Below are 15,782 nucleotides of genomic sequence, written 5' to 3'. Positions count from 1 at the left end.
GGTCTTGGGGAAGAGAAATTGTCTCCCTGAGAATGGGTCTGCAATTTGGGTGGCCTCCTAGAGCCACAACTAAGATTAGACCAACATCTAACAGCTGTGGCTGGGGTGGGGGGTTGCATTGGTTTGTCTGGTACACCAATTGCAACCCTACTTGGATCAGGAGGCTTTCTTCACAGTCACTCATGCCCTTATCACCTCACGGTTGGATTATTGCAACACACTCTACATGGGGATACTCCTGAAGAGTGTTGGTTCAGTTTCAGCTGTGCTAGTGATTACTACACTTGGTTCAGAATGCAGCTAGGTGCACTCACATTACATCAATCCTCCGTGAGCTGCCTGGCTCTCTATTGGTCTTTGGGCTCAATTCAAGTTATTAGTTATTACCTTTAAAGCCCTACATGGCTCAGAGCTAGGTTATCTTCGAGACCGCCTTCTACCTCATAGTTCCCAGCGACTGGTAAGATTTATTTATTTATTTATTTATTTATTTATTTATTTATTTATTTATTTATTTATTTATTTATTTATTTATTTATTTATTTATTTATTTATTTATTTATTTATTTATTTATTTATTAGATTTGTATGCCCCCCTCTCCGTAGACTCGGGGCGGCTCACAACAACAATAAAACAATTCAAGACAAATCTAATAATTTAAAAACATTTAAAAAACCCATTATTAAAGCAGACATACGCACAAACATACCATACATTAATTGTATAGGCCCGGGGGAGATGTCTCAATTCCCCCATGCCTAATGGCAGAGGTAGGTTTTAAGGAGTTTACGAAAGGCAAGGAGGGTGGGGGCAGTTCTAATCTCAGGGGGGGAGCTGGTTCCAGAGGGTCGGAGCCGCCACAGAGAAGGCTCTTTCCCTAGGACCCGCCGAACGACATAGTTTAGTCGATGGGACCCGGAGAAGGCCAACTCTGTGGGACCTAATCGGTCGCTGGGCAGAAGGCGGTCTCGGAGATCCCACAGAGTTGGTCTTCTCCGGGTCCTGTCCACTAAACAGTGTGGCTTGGTAGGCCCACAGGGAAGGGCCTTCTAAATTACATTAAGAGCTATTAATGTATTGTTAAACTGTCTTTTAATTGTTTTTTTATTGTAAGCCACCCAGAGTCCAAATATAAATAAATATTTGATTTTTAACTGTTTTTAATCTTTTATGATGTTTTTAAATGTATTTTCTATATCCTGTTGTAAGCTGCCCAGAATCCTTCAGGAGTTGGACGGCATAGAAATACAATAAATTAAGTTAAATTAAATTATAAATATAAATCTTGTATATTTCAATATATGTATTTAATATATCATGGGATTTTAGTTCCAGATTGCTATAAAATAATAAAAGACCTTTAATAGACAAAATAAGTTACAAAATTAAGCTCATTCTTTGTTCATCTCAGAGAATAATTTATGAGTTACTCAGTGCTTAATATTAACTTTTTCAAAGAAGGAATATTGGGGCAAGATTCGACAATGTTGTCAAAGCTGGAATGAATGAAAGAAAATCTAGTCAGATTGTAAGCCATGATAATGAAGCATGATGTAAATCCACTATTATAGTAGAACACATCAAAACGTTAATAGAAAATAATTGGGGAATTTTTTAATTATCTTCACGTAAAAACCTGAAATAATTTATTGGACAATTAATGAAGTAGAAGTACAAATTGAAAAACAAACAAAAACATCTGTCTCATAAAAAAATTGAATGTAGTACAAAGGCATTTGACTGTGTGCATAATCTCTTAACTCAGAATCATGAATATTTGTCTAATTGAATGTTTATATTTTGACTTTATGCTTTATATTATTTGCCATTATGGAAATAGGTATCCATGACAATATAGTTTTATTTGTATGTAATGTTCAATTAGTATTAACAATACTTTGTTGAACAAGCAATAGTGGGTTTATGGGTTTATAAATTATGTTAGAGCAAAACAAATTGCATTATCCAGGTTCATTTATCATACCTGAGCCATAATATCTTTATTTTCTTTCTTCTTCCATCCTAAATGTTTACAATCAATCACAGCTTCATGTTGTTTGGAAATTAGAGAAGGTGCAAATTTGTTTTGATTGTTTTTACAAACCCAGAATTTCAACCACAATGGTTCTTAAAAGAAAATCAGTTATGTAAGTCTGAATGTCATGCACCCTATTTATCCCACGTTGTAGCTTCACATTCTAATAAAATATGTACCTTAAATATGGCAATTTATATGTTTTAGAATAAACAGATTTGAATAAGGCTTATTCCAAAATTAGTATATTTATTTATTTATTTATTTATTTATTTATTCAATTTTTATGCCGCCCTTCTCCTTAGACTCAGGGCGGCTTACAACATGTTAGCAATAGCACTTTTTAACAGAGCCAGCATATTGCCCCCACAATCTGGGTCTTCATTTTACCCACCTCGGAAGGATGGAAAGCTGAGTCAACCTTGAGCCTGTAATGAGACTTGAACTGCTGACCTACAGATCTACAGTCAGCTTCAGTGGCCTGCAGTACAGCACTCTACCTGCTGCGCCACCCCGGCTCTATTGAATATTTCAACTTCCATATTCAAGAAGATATCATTGATCAATTATTTTGCATCCTTTAGAATGAGTCAAACAAATATATCACTATTTAAATACAATTTTTCACATTATAGTCTTTAATTATTATAATGTTAGGGTTCCAAATAGTACCCAAAATTAAATCAAGTCCAAGGCAAAGGATTCCTTAAAGTTCCAATTTATTAATAGAACTATGCTGGCACATCTGAGTGAAACCCAAATCTGAAGTCCCCCCATAATTCACCACCCAGTTGAAAATTCAAGTCCTTGCCCCACACCCACAAATCCATCATGTGATCCAATATTTTATTGCTATAATGTTCAACCATCTCCTTCCATGCAGGTGCAGAGTACAGAGACAAAGGATGATCTTGGTTTTCTATAAATAATTTGTTATGGCTACATACTCACAGCCTCATACAATTCCCCCTCCCATTTCCCCCCAGTAAAAAAAATGCATATTAGAATATTAGATGCATATTAGAATAATATAAAGTGTGGCCTAAACTCCCAAATAAAATGGCTTCGGACTGTCATATACAGTATGTATGTGTGTGTGTACACTGCTCAAAAAAATAAAGTGAACACTTAAACAACAGAATATAACTCCAAGTATTCAATGAGAATATTACATTCATTCTGATCTAGGATGTGATATTTGAGTATTCCCTTTATTTTTTGATCAGTATATATATATGTATGTATGTATGTATGTATGTATGTATGTATGTATGTATGTATGCATGTATTTTGCTGTAAAGAAAAGGAAGTAAGACTACTATAGATCTATTTCGGGCTTATATGCCCTTATCAGGTAGCCACACCCTTTCTGGGTTTTGAACCTGGGGCTCTGCCTTGTAAGGGCCTTGTATCTAGTGACATACATACATACATACATACATACATACATACATACATACCATACATACATACATATTTATATAATGTAAATTAAGTACTGCTTTATTTGTTGTGCTGTACTTTGGGAACTTTGTAGTATCCAAAGCCTAGAGCTGTTGATTTATGTTATGAAAGCACATTTTAAAGAAGGACATTGATTTTTTTCCCCCAGTTATAATACATTTATATACATAAATGTACATATATAGTACATTTGTACAGGGATATCTCGTCTTACGAACCCCTCGTCATACGAACGTTTTGAGATACGAACCCGGGCTTTAAGATTTCTTTGCCTCGTCTTAAAAACCCTTTCGGCCTTACGAACCTGAGCCCGGGTCTGTGGGCTCTCTTACTGCGCCTGTGCTCTCGTACTGCGCATGCGCTCTCTGACTGCCAAAGGGATTCTGCTGCCTTGTGACTGTCACTGCCATTCCAAAAGCTTCCCATCTTGCCCCAAATTCCCCCCAAAATCGCCACTCCAAAAGCTTCCTAAGCCACCCCAAATCACTTCCGAAGTCTTCCAAACTCACCTCTCCTTTCAAAATGCCTCGTTTCTCCTTGCTGCCTTTCTTCACTCCATTTGCCTTCGTTAGAACCTCAATTTAGCTGGCATAGGAAGCGGCTGGAGGACCGATTTTTGGAGGAATTTGGGGCAAGATGGGAAGCTTTTGGAGTGGCGATTTGGGGAATTTGGGCCAAGATAGGAAGCTTTTGGAGTGGCGAGTTTTGGGGGAATTTGGAGCAACGTAGGAAGGTTTTGAAGGGGCGATTTTGGGAGAGATTTGGGGTGGTGTTAGCCTTCGTTAGGACCTCCATTCCTCGCTTCTCCTTGCTGTCCATCTCCAGTCTGTTAGCCTTCACTTTGTACGCCTGCTTTTTCTTTAAGCTTTAAAGTTTGGATTTTCCTAATGGGTTTGCACGCATTATTTGCTTTTACATTGATTCCTATGGGAAACAATGTTTCGTCTTACAAACTTTTCACCTTACGAACCTCGTCCCCGAACCAATTAAGTTCGTAAGACAAGGTATCACTGTATATACATTTTATATAACCTACTACTGTACTATCCTATACATCAGCGTTTCCCAACCGGTGTGCCGCGGCACACTAGTGTGCCGTGAGACATGGCCAGGTGTGCCGCCAAGCTCCAGCTGGGCGGGGCGCTGCCGGTACTTCCGTCCTGGGGCTCCCGCTCGCAGCTGTCCCCTGGCTCCTGCTCGATGCCGCGGTTTTTGGCGCTCTCCTGCTGGGCCCCAAAGAAGGAAGGCAGGAAGAAGGAGAGCTCCATTCTTTGCACCTTTTTCCCGCCTTCCTTCTTTGGGGCCCAGCAGGAGAGCGCCGAAAACCGCGGCATCGAGCAGGAGCCGGTTGACAGCTGCGAGCGGGAGCCCCAGGACGGAAGTACCGGCAGCGCCCCGCCCAGCTGGAGCTTCTCTGGCGTCGATGGCAAGTGTCCTTTGTGGCCTGGCGGGAGGGCACTGGCAATGGGAGCGGGGGGGGGGGGCGGCCGCAACGGCCGCAGGCAGTCGCGGGGAGATGGCGGCAGCGAGAGGGAGCGCTCTCTCTCTCTCTCTCTCAGCTGACTGCAAGCGGGAGCCCTGACGGTGGCGGTTGGGCGTGCTTCTGGACGTCGTACATGCTGGCGCTGCGGGCCTGGCATATACGGTGTCCAGCAGCACGTCCAGCTGCCGCCGTCAGGGCTCCCGCTTGCAGTCAGCTGAGAGAGAGAGAGAAAGAAAGAGAGACATATAAGAGAGGCAGAGAGAGAGAGAAAGAGAGACATAGCAAGAGAGGCAGAGAAAGAGAGACAGAGCAAGAAAGAGAGGCAGAGAAAGAGAGATAGAGAAAGAGAGACATAGCAAGAGAGGCAGAGAGAGAAAAAGAAAGAGAGACATAGCAAGAGAAAAAGAGAGACTTAGCAAGAGAGGCACAGAGAGAGAGAGAAAGAGAGACATAGCAAGAGAGACAGAGAGAGAAAGAGAGAGAAAGAAAGAGAGATAGCAAGAGAGGCAAAGAGAAAGAAAGAGACATATAGCAAGACAGTGAAAGAGAGAGAGAGCAAGAGAGAGAGAAAAAAGCAAGAAAGAGATAGCAAGAGAGACAGAGAGAGAGAGAGAGCAAGGGAGAGAGAAAGACATAGAGGAAGGGAAGGAGGGAGAGAGAAAGAGAGCAAAAAAGAGAGGAAGAAAGAAAGAGGGATGGAGAGAGAGAAAGAAGGGAAGGAAGGAAAAGAGAGAAAGAGGGAGAAATAGAGCGAAAGGGAGGAAGAGAGAGGGGTTTTTTGTCCAAACTTTTCTTTAGCCCGCCCCCCCCCCCCCCCCCTTTCAGTGTTCCCCAGGATTTTGAAAATATGAATAATGTGCCGCGGCTCAAAAAAGGTTGGGAAACACTGCTATACATGTTTGACAAATAAATAAATTAAAATAAAATAAAATAAAATTTCTTCCCTTCTAATGTAATTTTCCAGTAATTGGACTTAAAATTGCATCCTTTCCTTTTTTTTGTTCACTAGGTATATTTCTTTCCAAATAAAAAGATGCATGAAGTTTTTGCAGATAATGCTAGATAAAACTATTTTGTACACAAAATAATAAATAGCAGATTCATCATTTATTGGAGTGTGGCCATTGTATTTCAGAAATGCTCCTCAGGTTTAAATTTTTCCCTGTGGCTTTTAGATTAAATCTTTACCTTTTTGAATTATGACTCTTTAGAAATGGTTTCACTCAATAAAATAAAAAAGCAGATGCTTAATGGTATTTAGATGAGTTTAAAAAATGTCTTCAGGCGTTGCAAAATGTTTCCTAAGCTTTCAGCTTCAAAAGCTGACTTGGTTTCATTCTATTACTACCTACTGTTTACAAATAATGTGTACCTCTCAGATAATGGTTATTTTTTAAAAGCAAAACTAGGATACATAACAGAACCACTTTGATTTTCTATTTATGAATATAAATATGGGATTGACAAAACTGTCAAAGTTCATTACAATGGCTTGATTTAAAAAAAATAAAAATAAACCAAAAGCTGTTTTCAACAGCAGTTCTTTAATAAAATTTCACATTTATATATTGATAGTAAAGCTAATCTCAAGTTTTATGTTTTTGTTCTAAGTGTCCTTCATCTTAAATAAAAACATGCTGGGTTTGATTTGAAAGAATACCCTGCAGGCATGTTTGACTTAGGTTGTGATTTATTATAACTTTGTAAGAAACTACATTTTGGATTATGAATGTTATATTTGCTATGATAAGATCTTTTTCTTTGCACTTCCAGCTTCAAAGTCAAATAGTTACATATCAGTGTTTATAATTGAGTGTAGAGGTAGAACTCTTTTTAATGATGGCGATTGGTTCCAGAGTTTCCATCGCTAAATATTGTCATAAAGTGCATCACACAATAACATTGCTTAATGATGGCATTTCTCCATTGCCATCATCCAGCAAAAATCAGAGGTCATTAAGGGAAACCCGTGCAGTTTACATACAGGTCAGCAGAGAGCTAAATTGTGGTGTACGGCATGCATACACCGGAGTGGCCAGGAGTGACTGCTGCTAGGTGGGGAAGGGTGTGCAATTTTCTTACAGGGTACAAGGACTAGCTTGTGCCAGGCAGGCAGTGAAGAGTGTGAGTGACATAACCACAGTGATTTGTGACCTTCCCTGCCGGCTTCCCAATTGACTTGTGGAAAACTGGCAGGGAAATTCACAAATGACAGTCACATGACGATGGGATACTTCAACTGTTGGATGAGCTTTTTGCCAAGAACCCACAATCACAATTCCTTAATGCCAGGGGTGCAGTGATGGTTATACATTTTTTCCGTGCGATTGTAACTTTTGATTGGCTGCTGAACATAACAAGTTGAGGAATACCTGTACACGCCCACAAAATAAAATTATTTATTTTTCTACATTTCTGCTTCTGTATTTATTTATGTGGCTAGACATAATTTATATGGAGATTTACATATAAATGTTTTTTTCTAGTCCTGTGAATTATTGCATTATCTGAATAATCTGAATAGATTATTAATAGATTCTAATCTGATTCTAATCTGAATAGATTAGAATGAGGCACAGATCACTCTGCTGGTAGATGACTTCTGATGATCCCCAAGGTCTGCTGACAGAGATGTGTCTTGAGGAAGTGATAAAGGGATAGAATTGGTGTAGCAAAAAGGGGACCATTTATACAATATCCCAGACCCCCCTTGCATTGCTGACAGTTAGATCTTGATGATATCCAAACATAAGAAGTCCAAAACCCAAGTCTTTATTTCCTTTTTGAACTGCATCCATTCTAAAATAATTCCTTTATTAAGACAATGATGATTGTCCAGTTGTGACAGATACTGGCTGATTCTATGGGGTCTGCATCTCCATACCGTCTGATCTTGAAGATATAGATTGGTTATTTCTAATCATTTCTCTTTCTGCTAACTTAATGTTGTATCAGCATCTAGTATGGCAACATAGGATTAAGACAGATAGGTAGCTCTTATTGAAGAGACATGGGAAAAATTTAAAAAATTCAAATCTTTAGAGTTACTGTAATCATGTTAATTATATATATCATAAATAAAAGAAAAAAATAGTTCATACTTAATATTGTATCTACTGTTTCCACCAACAGCTTCTGCAGAACAGAAACAGCTAGTGGAAACATACTCTGAGATTACAGTGGAAAGTATGGGGAAGATAAACAAGAATATATCTAGTGTGACTATAATCTTGGAATTTCTACATTTCCAAGAATGAAGCTCAAATTTATTATTTTCTTTAAAGGGAATATAAATATGTAGACATATCTTATATTTTAAAAACATTTCATTCATTACATGTTGGCTGCAAGGGAATTATTAAAAATGTTCAGAAGGTAACCAATCAACTACTCAAATATAAAGTAGCGATATAATATGCTACATTTCCTGTTAAACTCTATAATTCATTTATACATTTTATTCTAGATATGGAAGGGGAAATCCTTGCAAATCAACTAGTTATTTTTAATACTAAACCTTAAAATCTAATGATTTTTTTACTTTAAAAAACTATCAGCAATTTATGGAGCATCCTATAAATTTGTACATTGTTTTAAGATGCCAGTGCATCAGAATTCGAAAGCCACAGTAAGCAGAAATTCAACTAGATAACATATAAATGATAGTGATTTTCGATTCCCAGCGATACAACAGTTCATTCATTTTGTTTTTCATTTCATTTCAATATTTGTTTTTATATTGGTGCATTTGAATATTATGTAGATCTTGATGTGAAAAGTTGATACTGAAAAGAAGATACTGAAAAGAAGATCCTGAGTTCAGAATTTTCTTTCCACCTTAGAGACCAGGATACAGTGCTGTATTCTGCACTGTATTAAAAAATACTAATAAAACTTAACATAGATAAAATGTTAATGCCACCCCGAGTCCTCGGAGAGGGATGGCATAAAAGTCCAATAAATAATTAAATAAAATGTATTCTAAAAATTATATTATTTTTTTCTGATAGAAATAGCTCAGCTAACTAACTATGACAGTGGAGCAGCAGCCACTCCAGAAACAGATGAACCGGTCAGTGTAAGTCTCTTGTTCTGTTATACTTTTACTATTAAATAAGTAGTTTCTGCTTTGGCTAAATACACCCAAAATGCAAATGATATTTTTTAAGTTATGGGAATAGTCATAATGAATTAGCTTACCCTTAATGATAAGTAGCATATGTTGCTAAATGAAACACAAGCTATATTTTAGTTTAGTGTTCATTGGGAAATAGCTGATTTTTATATTCAGCTGTCATACAAAAGTAAATAAGGCAAGAATATGGATATGAATCAGCATCTGTGTATTCCTTAAAACAATTGAAAAATTCTTATCGTCCTACCCATGCTGCCATTATACCACTGCAAGGTACAGTCATAAAAACTAATGCTGTAAGACAAAAAATAAGTTTAGAGTAATTATTAGATGCTAATGATGATACTATATTTCTCATCTAAGACTGATTATAATTATTTTATTATTGTTACTTTTGATGATGCTTTGTAAGTAATATCTAAAACACAGTATGCAAATAATTAAAATATAATGGAAATCTAATTGATAACGACTTTTATTATGTTGCTGGGAAATTACCAAAAAGACAGTATTTATTTGATGCATGGCACTACATCTAAAAACTGAACTATAATGGATTGGTTAAATGTACAGAGGACCTGTGGTGGTGCTTTTGATCAGAAGGGAAAAGGATGTTTCACAATATATGGGATTTTCACATAGATCAGCCAATAGTTAGAGAAACTAATTGTGTTTTAAAATTCCAAGATGATTCCTTCATCAATTACAGCATAATTTCAAGAAAAGGCACCATTTGAATTATGGAGTTGCCAACAAGTGTTCATGCACACCTATGCATGCTTTGACGTTTATCTGAAACTTTGTACAACCCTAGTGTTACTGTCAGGTGTAACTAATTTTCCCCTATTTACTTTGAAGAATTCTAATGCATCGCTTAAACTTAAGAGGAAGCCTCGCGAAAATGATTTTGAAACAATTAAACTGATTAGCAATGGAGCATATGGGTGAGTAAAAAATAAAATTATCTGGGTTTGGTTTGTCACAATTTTATGTATCTTGGTATATTTTTCTTAGTGTGCATAACAATTATATTCCTTTTGGGGGAATGCTGAAAATATTGCTGTGGAAAAATGTCAGAAAAAAATGTACTGAAGGCGACATGCTGTTTAAAATGAAATGTGTTTGTCATTTCTTTCTCATGAAAATAGATGACTCGAGGGAGAGGGAGAGAGGGAATAGGTGGCCACAGTGGCTTTATAGCATTCTTCAGTGATCCTGAAGAAAAAATCCCAGGTTGATAGAATGAAGTAATTGAGAGGTGAGCTAGTGGCTGTGTGAAAAGCATGTGGCTGACATATAGTCATAAATCTGAAGAGGGTACTTGGCTTCATACTGTCACGAAAGTATGAGAGTATAGGAAAAATGAGAAGGTCGTTCAGTGGAATAGAGAATGGAAAAGAGAGGAATTGGCTGGTAGATCCCAGAAGTCTGAGTATAGGAATTAGGAGAAATGAAGAGAGACATTATTTTAAGAGATTGTTGAGAATGAAAACATTTCTGGAATAGCAAAAATGAAAAAGCAAAAATGTCACCTGTTTGATTCTGGTGGCAAAGAAATATGTTTTATGTGTCAATCATTAAAAATAAGAGAGCTTCTGATTAAACTATATTCTTCCCATGCTTTCCCATCAGGTCCTAGTGTGTATAAAAATATTACAAAAACAACAATCAGTGTTAGCACATAGACTGCAACCAGTGAAGGGCCGCTCTTCTTTGGAGCTACCAGTGCGCCTTCCGAGGCTGCTGTGGGTGCACCCAGCAAGTGCGCATGTGCCTGTCAGCGCAAGATTTGGCTTTTGCGCATGCACAGCAAGTGAAATCTTGCATGAGGATGCGCGAGCGAGCGAGATTTGGTCATTTTTGCTGATACTTTTGCTTCTGTGCATGTGCAGAATCCACAAAATTGGTGAAAATCACCAAAATCTCACTCTCGCAAGTTTTCTCACACATGATTTCACTTGCTGCGCATGCGCAGAAGTCAAATCTCATGTGGGGGTGTATGTTGGGGATGCATCCCGGAATTCCCTACCGGGACAGAGCATCTAACCGCACCAGCTGCTGCCCACCACTGACTACAACATGTGTCTGGCACCAAGAACTAAGAAAAATGTGGACTTACTTCTGGATAATAGTCTTTATTGTTGCTCATCCATAAACAGAAATATTGTCAAACTAAAGCAACTATTTACATAACTGTGATATACTTTGGGAATTGCTAGGCAATAGTCTTCCTAACTCCCTTTCTCCTGACCAAATCCTTGCATGCTTTGCTGCCTCTTTGCTCCCTGACCCTTTGTTCTTTGTAGCCTCTCCCTCCTGGAAATTCAAACTACCTTTCACCACATATTTGCAGAATAACACTCTTCTATAAGTTCCAGCAGATACCAAAATTGCGACCTCTAAGAAACACTTCGATTATGACATTTAAATTTCTACTTTATAGCATTGTGTTGCCAGCAACACAATAGAAGTCACATAGAAACACAGTCTGATACTCCCCTGAGGATTATATCTTATTATATCAATGGAAACTGCAGTTTAATGTTTCCAAGTGTAAAATAATGCACTTGGGGAAAAGGAATCCTCAATCTGAGTATTGTATTGGCACTTCTGTGTTAGCAAAAACTCCAGAAGAGAAGGATTTAGGGATAGTGATTTCTGACAGTCTCAAAATGGATGAACAGTGCAGTCAGGCGGTAGGGAAAGCAAGTAGGATGCTTGGCTGCATAGCTAGAGGTATAACAAGCAGGAAGAGGGAGATTGTGATCCCGCTATGTAGAGTGCTGATGAGACCACATTTGGAATACTGTGTTCAGTTCTGGAGACCTCACCTACAAAAAGATATTGACAAAATTGAAAGGGTCCAAAGACAGGCTACAAGAATGATGGAAGGTCTTAAGCATAAAACGTATCAGGAAAGACTTCATGAACTCAATCTGTATAGTCTGGAGGGCAGAAGGAAAAGGGGGACATGATCGAAACATTTAAATATGTTAAAGGGTTAAATGGGGTCCAGGAGGGAAGTGTTTTTAATAGGAAAGTGAACACAAGAACAAGGGGACACAATCTGAAGGTAGTTGGGGAAAAGATCAAAAGCAACATGAGAAAATATTATTTTACTGAAAGAGTAGTAGATCCTTGGAACAAACTTCCAGCAGACATGGTTGGTAAATCCACAGTAACTGAATTTAAACATGCCTGGGATAAACATATATCCATCCTAAGATAAAATACAGAAAATAGTATAAGGGCAGACTAGATGGACCATGAGGTCTTTTCCTGCCGTCAGACTTCTATGTTTCTATGTTTCTATCTTCCTCCTCTAACATTGGTTTGGTACTTTCTGTTCCTTCAACTTGACAAACTGATCTTTCCCCCTGCCCCAGCAGAGACCTTGTTTTTGCTTTAACCATATTTTATTCACATCGACTTATAAGCAGTTTCTTGCTGCCTCTTCTACAGAACTCCCATGTTCCAAAGACCAGAGTGTGAAAATGTATGGACAGGATTCTGCGGGTGTGACTTGCAGTGTTTTTGTCATGTTGTATGTTACTTGCATGAAAACAACCTGGTATCATCTTTACTGCAAAGGAACTGTTTTTAGCAGCATTGATGAGAAAGCTAACTGGTGGAAATAAGTAATGGCTGTTGTCCCTCCTGTGGGTGTTTATCAGATCAAATAAGAGAGACTTTAAGAATTGACACAGCAAGGAACTCTTTGTAAGGAAGGGAGTCAAAGGGACAAGCCGTCAGAGAGTTGCAATTAGAAAAAAAAGTTACACAGAACTATTTTGCACTGCTGGAACTCAGAAACAGCTATCAAGCCTCCGCAGAAGAATCAAGCTGGGCATTTTCAGAGGAAAGAATGAAGAGAGCAGAACAGAAGAAAAGATGTTGGATCCCAGAAGGACAGAAGAGATCCTGACAGAAGATGAAACAGTCATGGGGGTAAACAACACTACAAGGAATTAAAATAAATGTTTGTCAGCTTGACAGTGGGTTTATAAAGTGCGCTGCATGCCCAAAGCAAGGATTAGTGACTGAATAAACTTTGAGTCATGCTAAATATGTCATAATAAGTTATCCCTTCTAATCCAGGAATACTGCAGAAGGCTGTGAATATTTATGAAGGAAGCACAAAACTATGGGTCCTTAGATGGTGGTGGTGTCATCCATCCTCCTATTACTTGGAAGAGATGTCTTAAATTATGTCACCCCACTCTGCTTTAGTCACAACCCATTTAGAAAATAGAATAGAATTTTATTGGCCAAGTGTGATTGGACGCACAAGGAATTTGTCTTGGTGCATATGCTCTCAGCGTACATAAAAGAAAAAGATACATTTGTCAAAAGAAAATATATCTTGTTTTGGGCATCACCATTTAAAGAGGACATTGAAAAGCTTAAATGGGTTCAGAGCAGAGATGAAATCCAGGAGGTTCTGTAGAATTTGTAGCGGACATTTTGAGTAGTTTGGAGAACCGGCAAATACCACCTCTGGCTGGCCCCAGAGTAGGGTGGGAATGGAGATTTTGCAATATCTTTCTCCCAGGAGTGTGGAGGGAATAGGGATTTTGCAATATCTTTCTCCCAGGAGTGTGGAGGGAATAGGGATTTTGCAGAATCCTTCTTCTACCACACCCATCAAGCCACACCATGTCCATCAAGCCATGCCAACAGAACCAATAGTAAAAAAAAATGGATTTCACCACTGGTTCAGAGATAGGCTACCAAGAGATATACACAGTGAAAGGAACTTAGCAAAGATAGCCCACTTGGGACCACTTGTTGAGTGAATCCAGCTCACCCCTTGAATTTCCTTGTTCTAAGTCTGCTGGAAGGATATCAAATGGTGATCACATGACCTTGGACACAGCTATATCATACAAGTATACTTTGATTTCAATGATTATATGAGACAAGATATAATTTCAATTCCTGATGTACTTATGTAATTATAATTTGATTGATATAATGGAGATCAATGGGACTTAATAGTTTCACTGAAATATAGGTTAATTTGTTCAAAAAAGACTATAATAATTTAGAAGGACCACTAATATTTTATAATAAACTGTATGCATTTGCTCAGAAATCCAAATGAATAAACCTGGTTAATAATTTATATATTATCTAAGTTAAAGTAAATGGAAAAACAAATAAAATCAGTATAATAGCTTTTATTGCATGGTCAAGAAACTCTGCCAATCATCATTGTTTAAGGAATGTCTATCTTGTCCTACAGAGAATTGGGAAAGGCACAATACATCAGATATTCCTGACAGAATATAGCTGATAGAGAAAAGTTAATTTAGGAAGTTGAAATAGCATTAAAATTAGATGGAAATGACAATGTAAATGCTGGATTGAGAATATTCAAATGTGTATTTTGCAGTTCAGAAACAATGGATTTCAATAAACTCAGGTCAATGATAAACATGGTTGCCTGACAGGAAAGCCTAATATAAGAATGGATTTGAAATGTATTATTGTTTTCCTCCAAGAAAGAAAATTGTATTTATGGAATAAGATGTAGTTCTGGACTCTTTATTTGCCTTTAAAAAAAAATCAATTGTTTAGATTAATAAGAGGAGAATTTTTTTATTAGACTTGCAGAAGATACAAAATTGAATGGGATAGCTAACATCCTGGAAGAATGAAACACAAATCAAAAGTTAAGAATACAATGCAGAAAACATTTTGAAAACAAATAGCTCATTTAGAAGTATGGGATAAAGATACTTGGGGAAAAAGTTGACATGGTAGTTAACTACTACTTCCCAGAGTAATGTTATATGACAGCGGTCTTCAGCCTTTTTGGCTTGGTGGCCCAGGGGAGGAGAAAGGGGATGATTCTGTGCAAGTGTACATGAGTGTTCTTGGTTCTATTTGAGTAAGTGGCAGGCACATGGGCTTACCGCTCACATAAATGGAGCTTTGAACATGAGCGCCTGTTGCTCTCACAAATGGAGCTTCATTTGTGCTCACTCACCATTTGTGTGGATCTATTTTGAATGGGCCACTTCCTGGTAGTGGGCTGAGACCCAAGAATTGGGGAAGACCAGGAGTGGGTTATTCATTTTTTCAAGGACCTATATGAGAAACTGGGGCAATTGTTGAGAGCAGCTGATGCATCACTTACTACCCCTTCACCACCCCTTACTGCCATTCCCCGACTGCCCCCCTGCCCCTACCCCATTGTTGCCTCCATTGCCGGCCGCACAAGGATTGTCAAAGGACCAGATATAACTCGTAGGCCATAAAATGCCTGATCTGTATAAGACAGACAGCTATGTAAGTTTCTTAAATAAATAAATGAATATGAGACAGTAGTATGACATGGTTGCAAAAGCTATATTTTCAATTTTATGATATATTAAGAAATACAGTGATCCCTCTATTATCGCGAGGGTTCCGTTCCAAGACCCCTCACGATAATCGATTTTTTGCGATGTAGGGTTGCGGAAGTAAAAACACCATCTGCGCATGCGCACCCTTTTTTTCTATGGCCGCGCATGCGTAGATGGTGGAGTTTGCGTTCCCCGCCGCCCACGCAAAGGGGAAATCCCGATTCGGCTCCTCGCTGCTGCTGCGCTACCGAGCAGATCAGCTGCTGGGCGGCCGAAGGAACCTTCCCTGGGTCTTCCCGGCCGCCCACGCAAAG

At 38.3% G+C, this 15,782-nt stretch overlaps 1 protein-coding gene across 6 annotated transcripts in view; it reads left to right on the top strand.

Annotated features, from left to right (window-relative positions):
• Positions 1–15,782, top strand: part of MAST4 (microtubule associated serine/threonine kinase family member 4) — a 242,603-nt gene that overhangs the window by 185,079 nt on the left and 41,742 nt on the right. For 3 of the 6 annotated variants that reach the window (XM_070743262.1, XM_070743260.1, XM_070743264.1), the window contains 2 exons: positions 8,994–9,061; positions 9,977–10,062. In XM_070743262.1, the coding sequence (XP_070599363.1) occupies positions 8,994–9,061; positions 9,977–10,062 (154 nt within the window). The remainder of the gene's footprint in view (positions 1–8,993; positions 9,062–9,976; positions 10,063–15,782) is intronic. The other 3 variants (XM_070743263.1, XM_070743261.1, XM_070743265.1) reach the window with 1 other exon arrangement.

This window comes from Erythrolamprus reginae, chromosome 2 (assembly GCF_031021105.1).
Source record: "Erythrolamprus reginae isolate rEryReg1 chromosome 2, rEryReg1.hap1, whole genome shotgun sequence".
Taxonomy (NCBI): domain Eukaryota; kingdom Metazoa; phylum Chordata; class Lepidosauria; order Squamata; family Dipsadidae; genus Erythrolamprus; species Erythrolamprus reginae.
The sequence above is the reverse complement of the archived record's forward strand: the minus strand, read 5'-3'. Positions and strand labels throughout refer to the sequence as shown.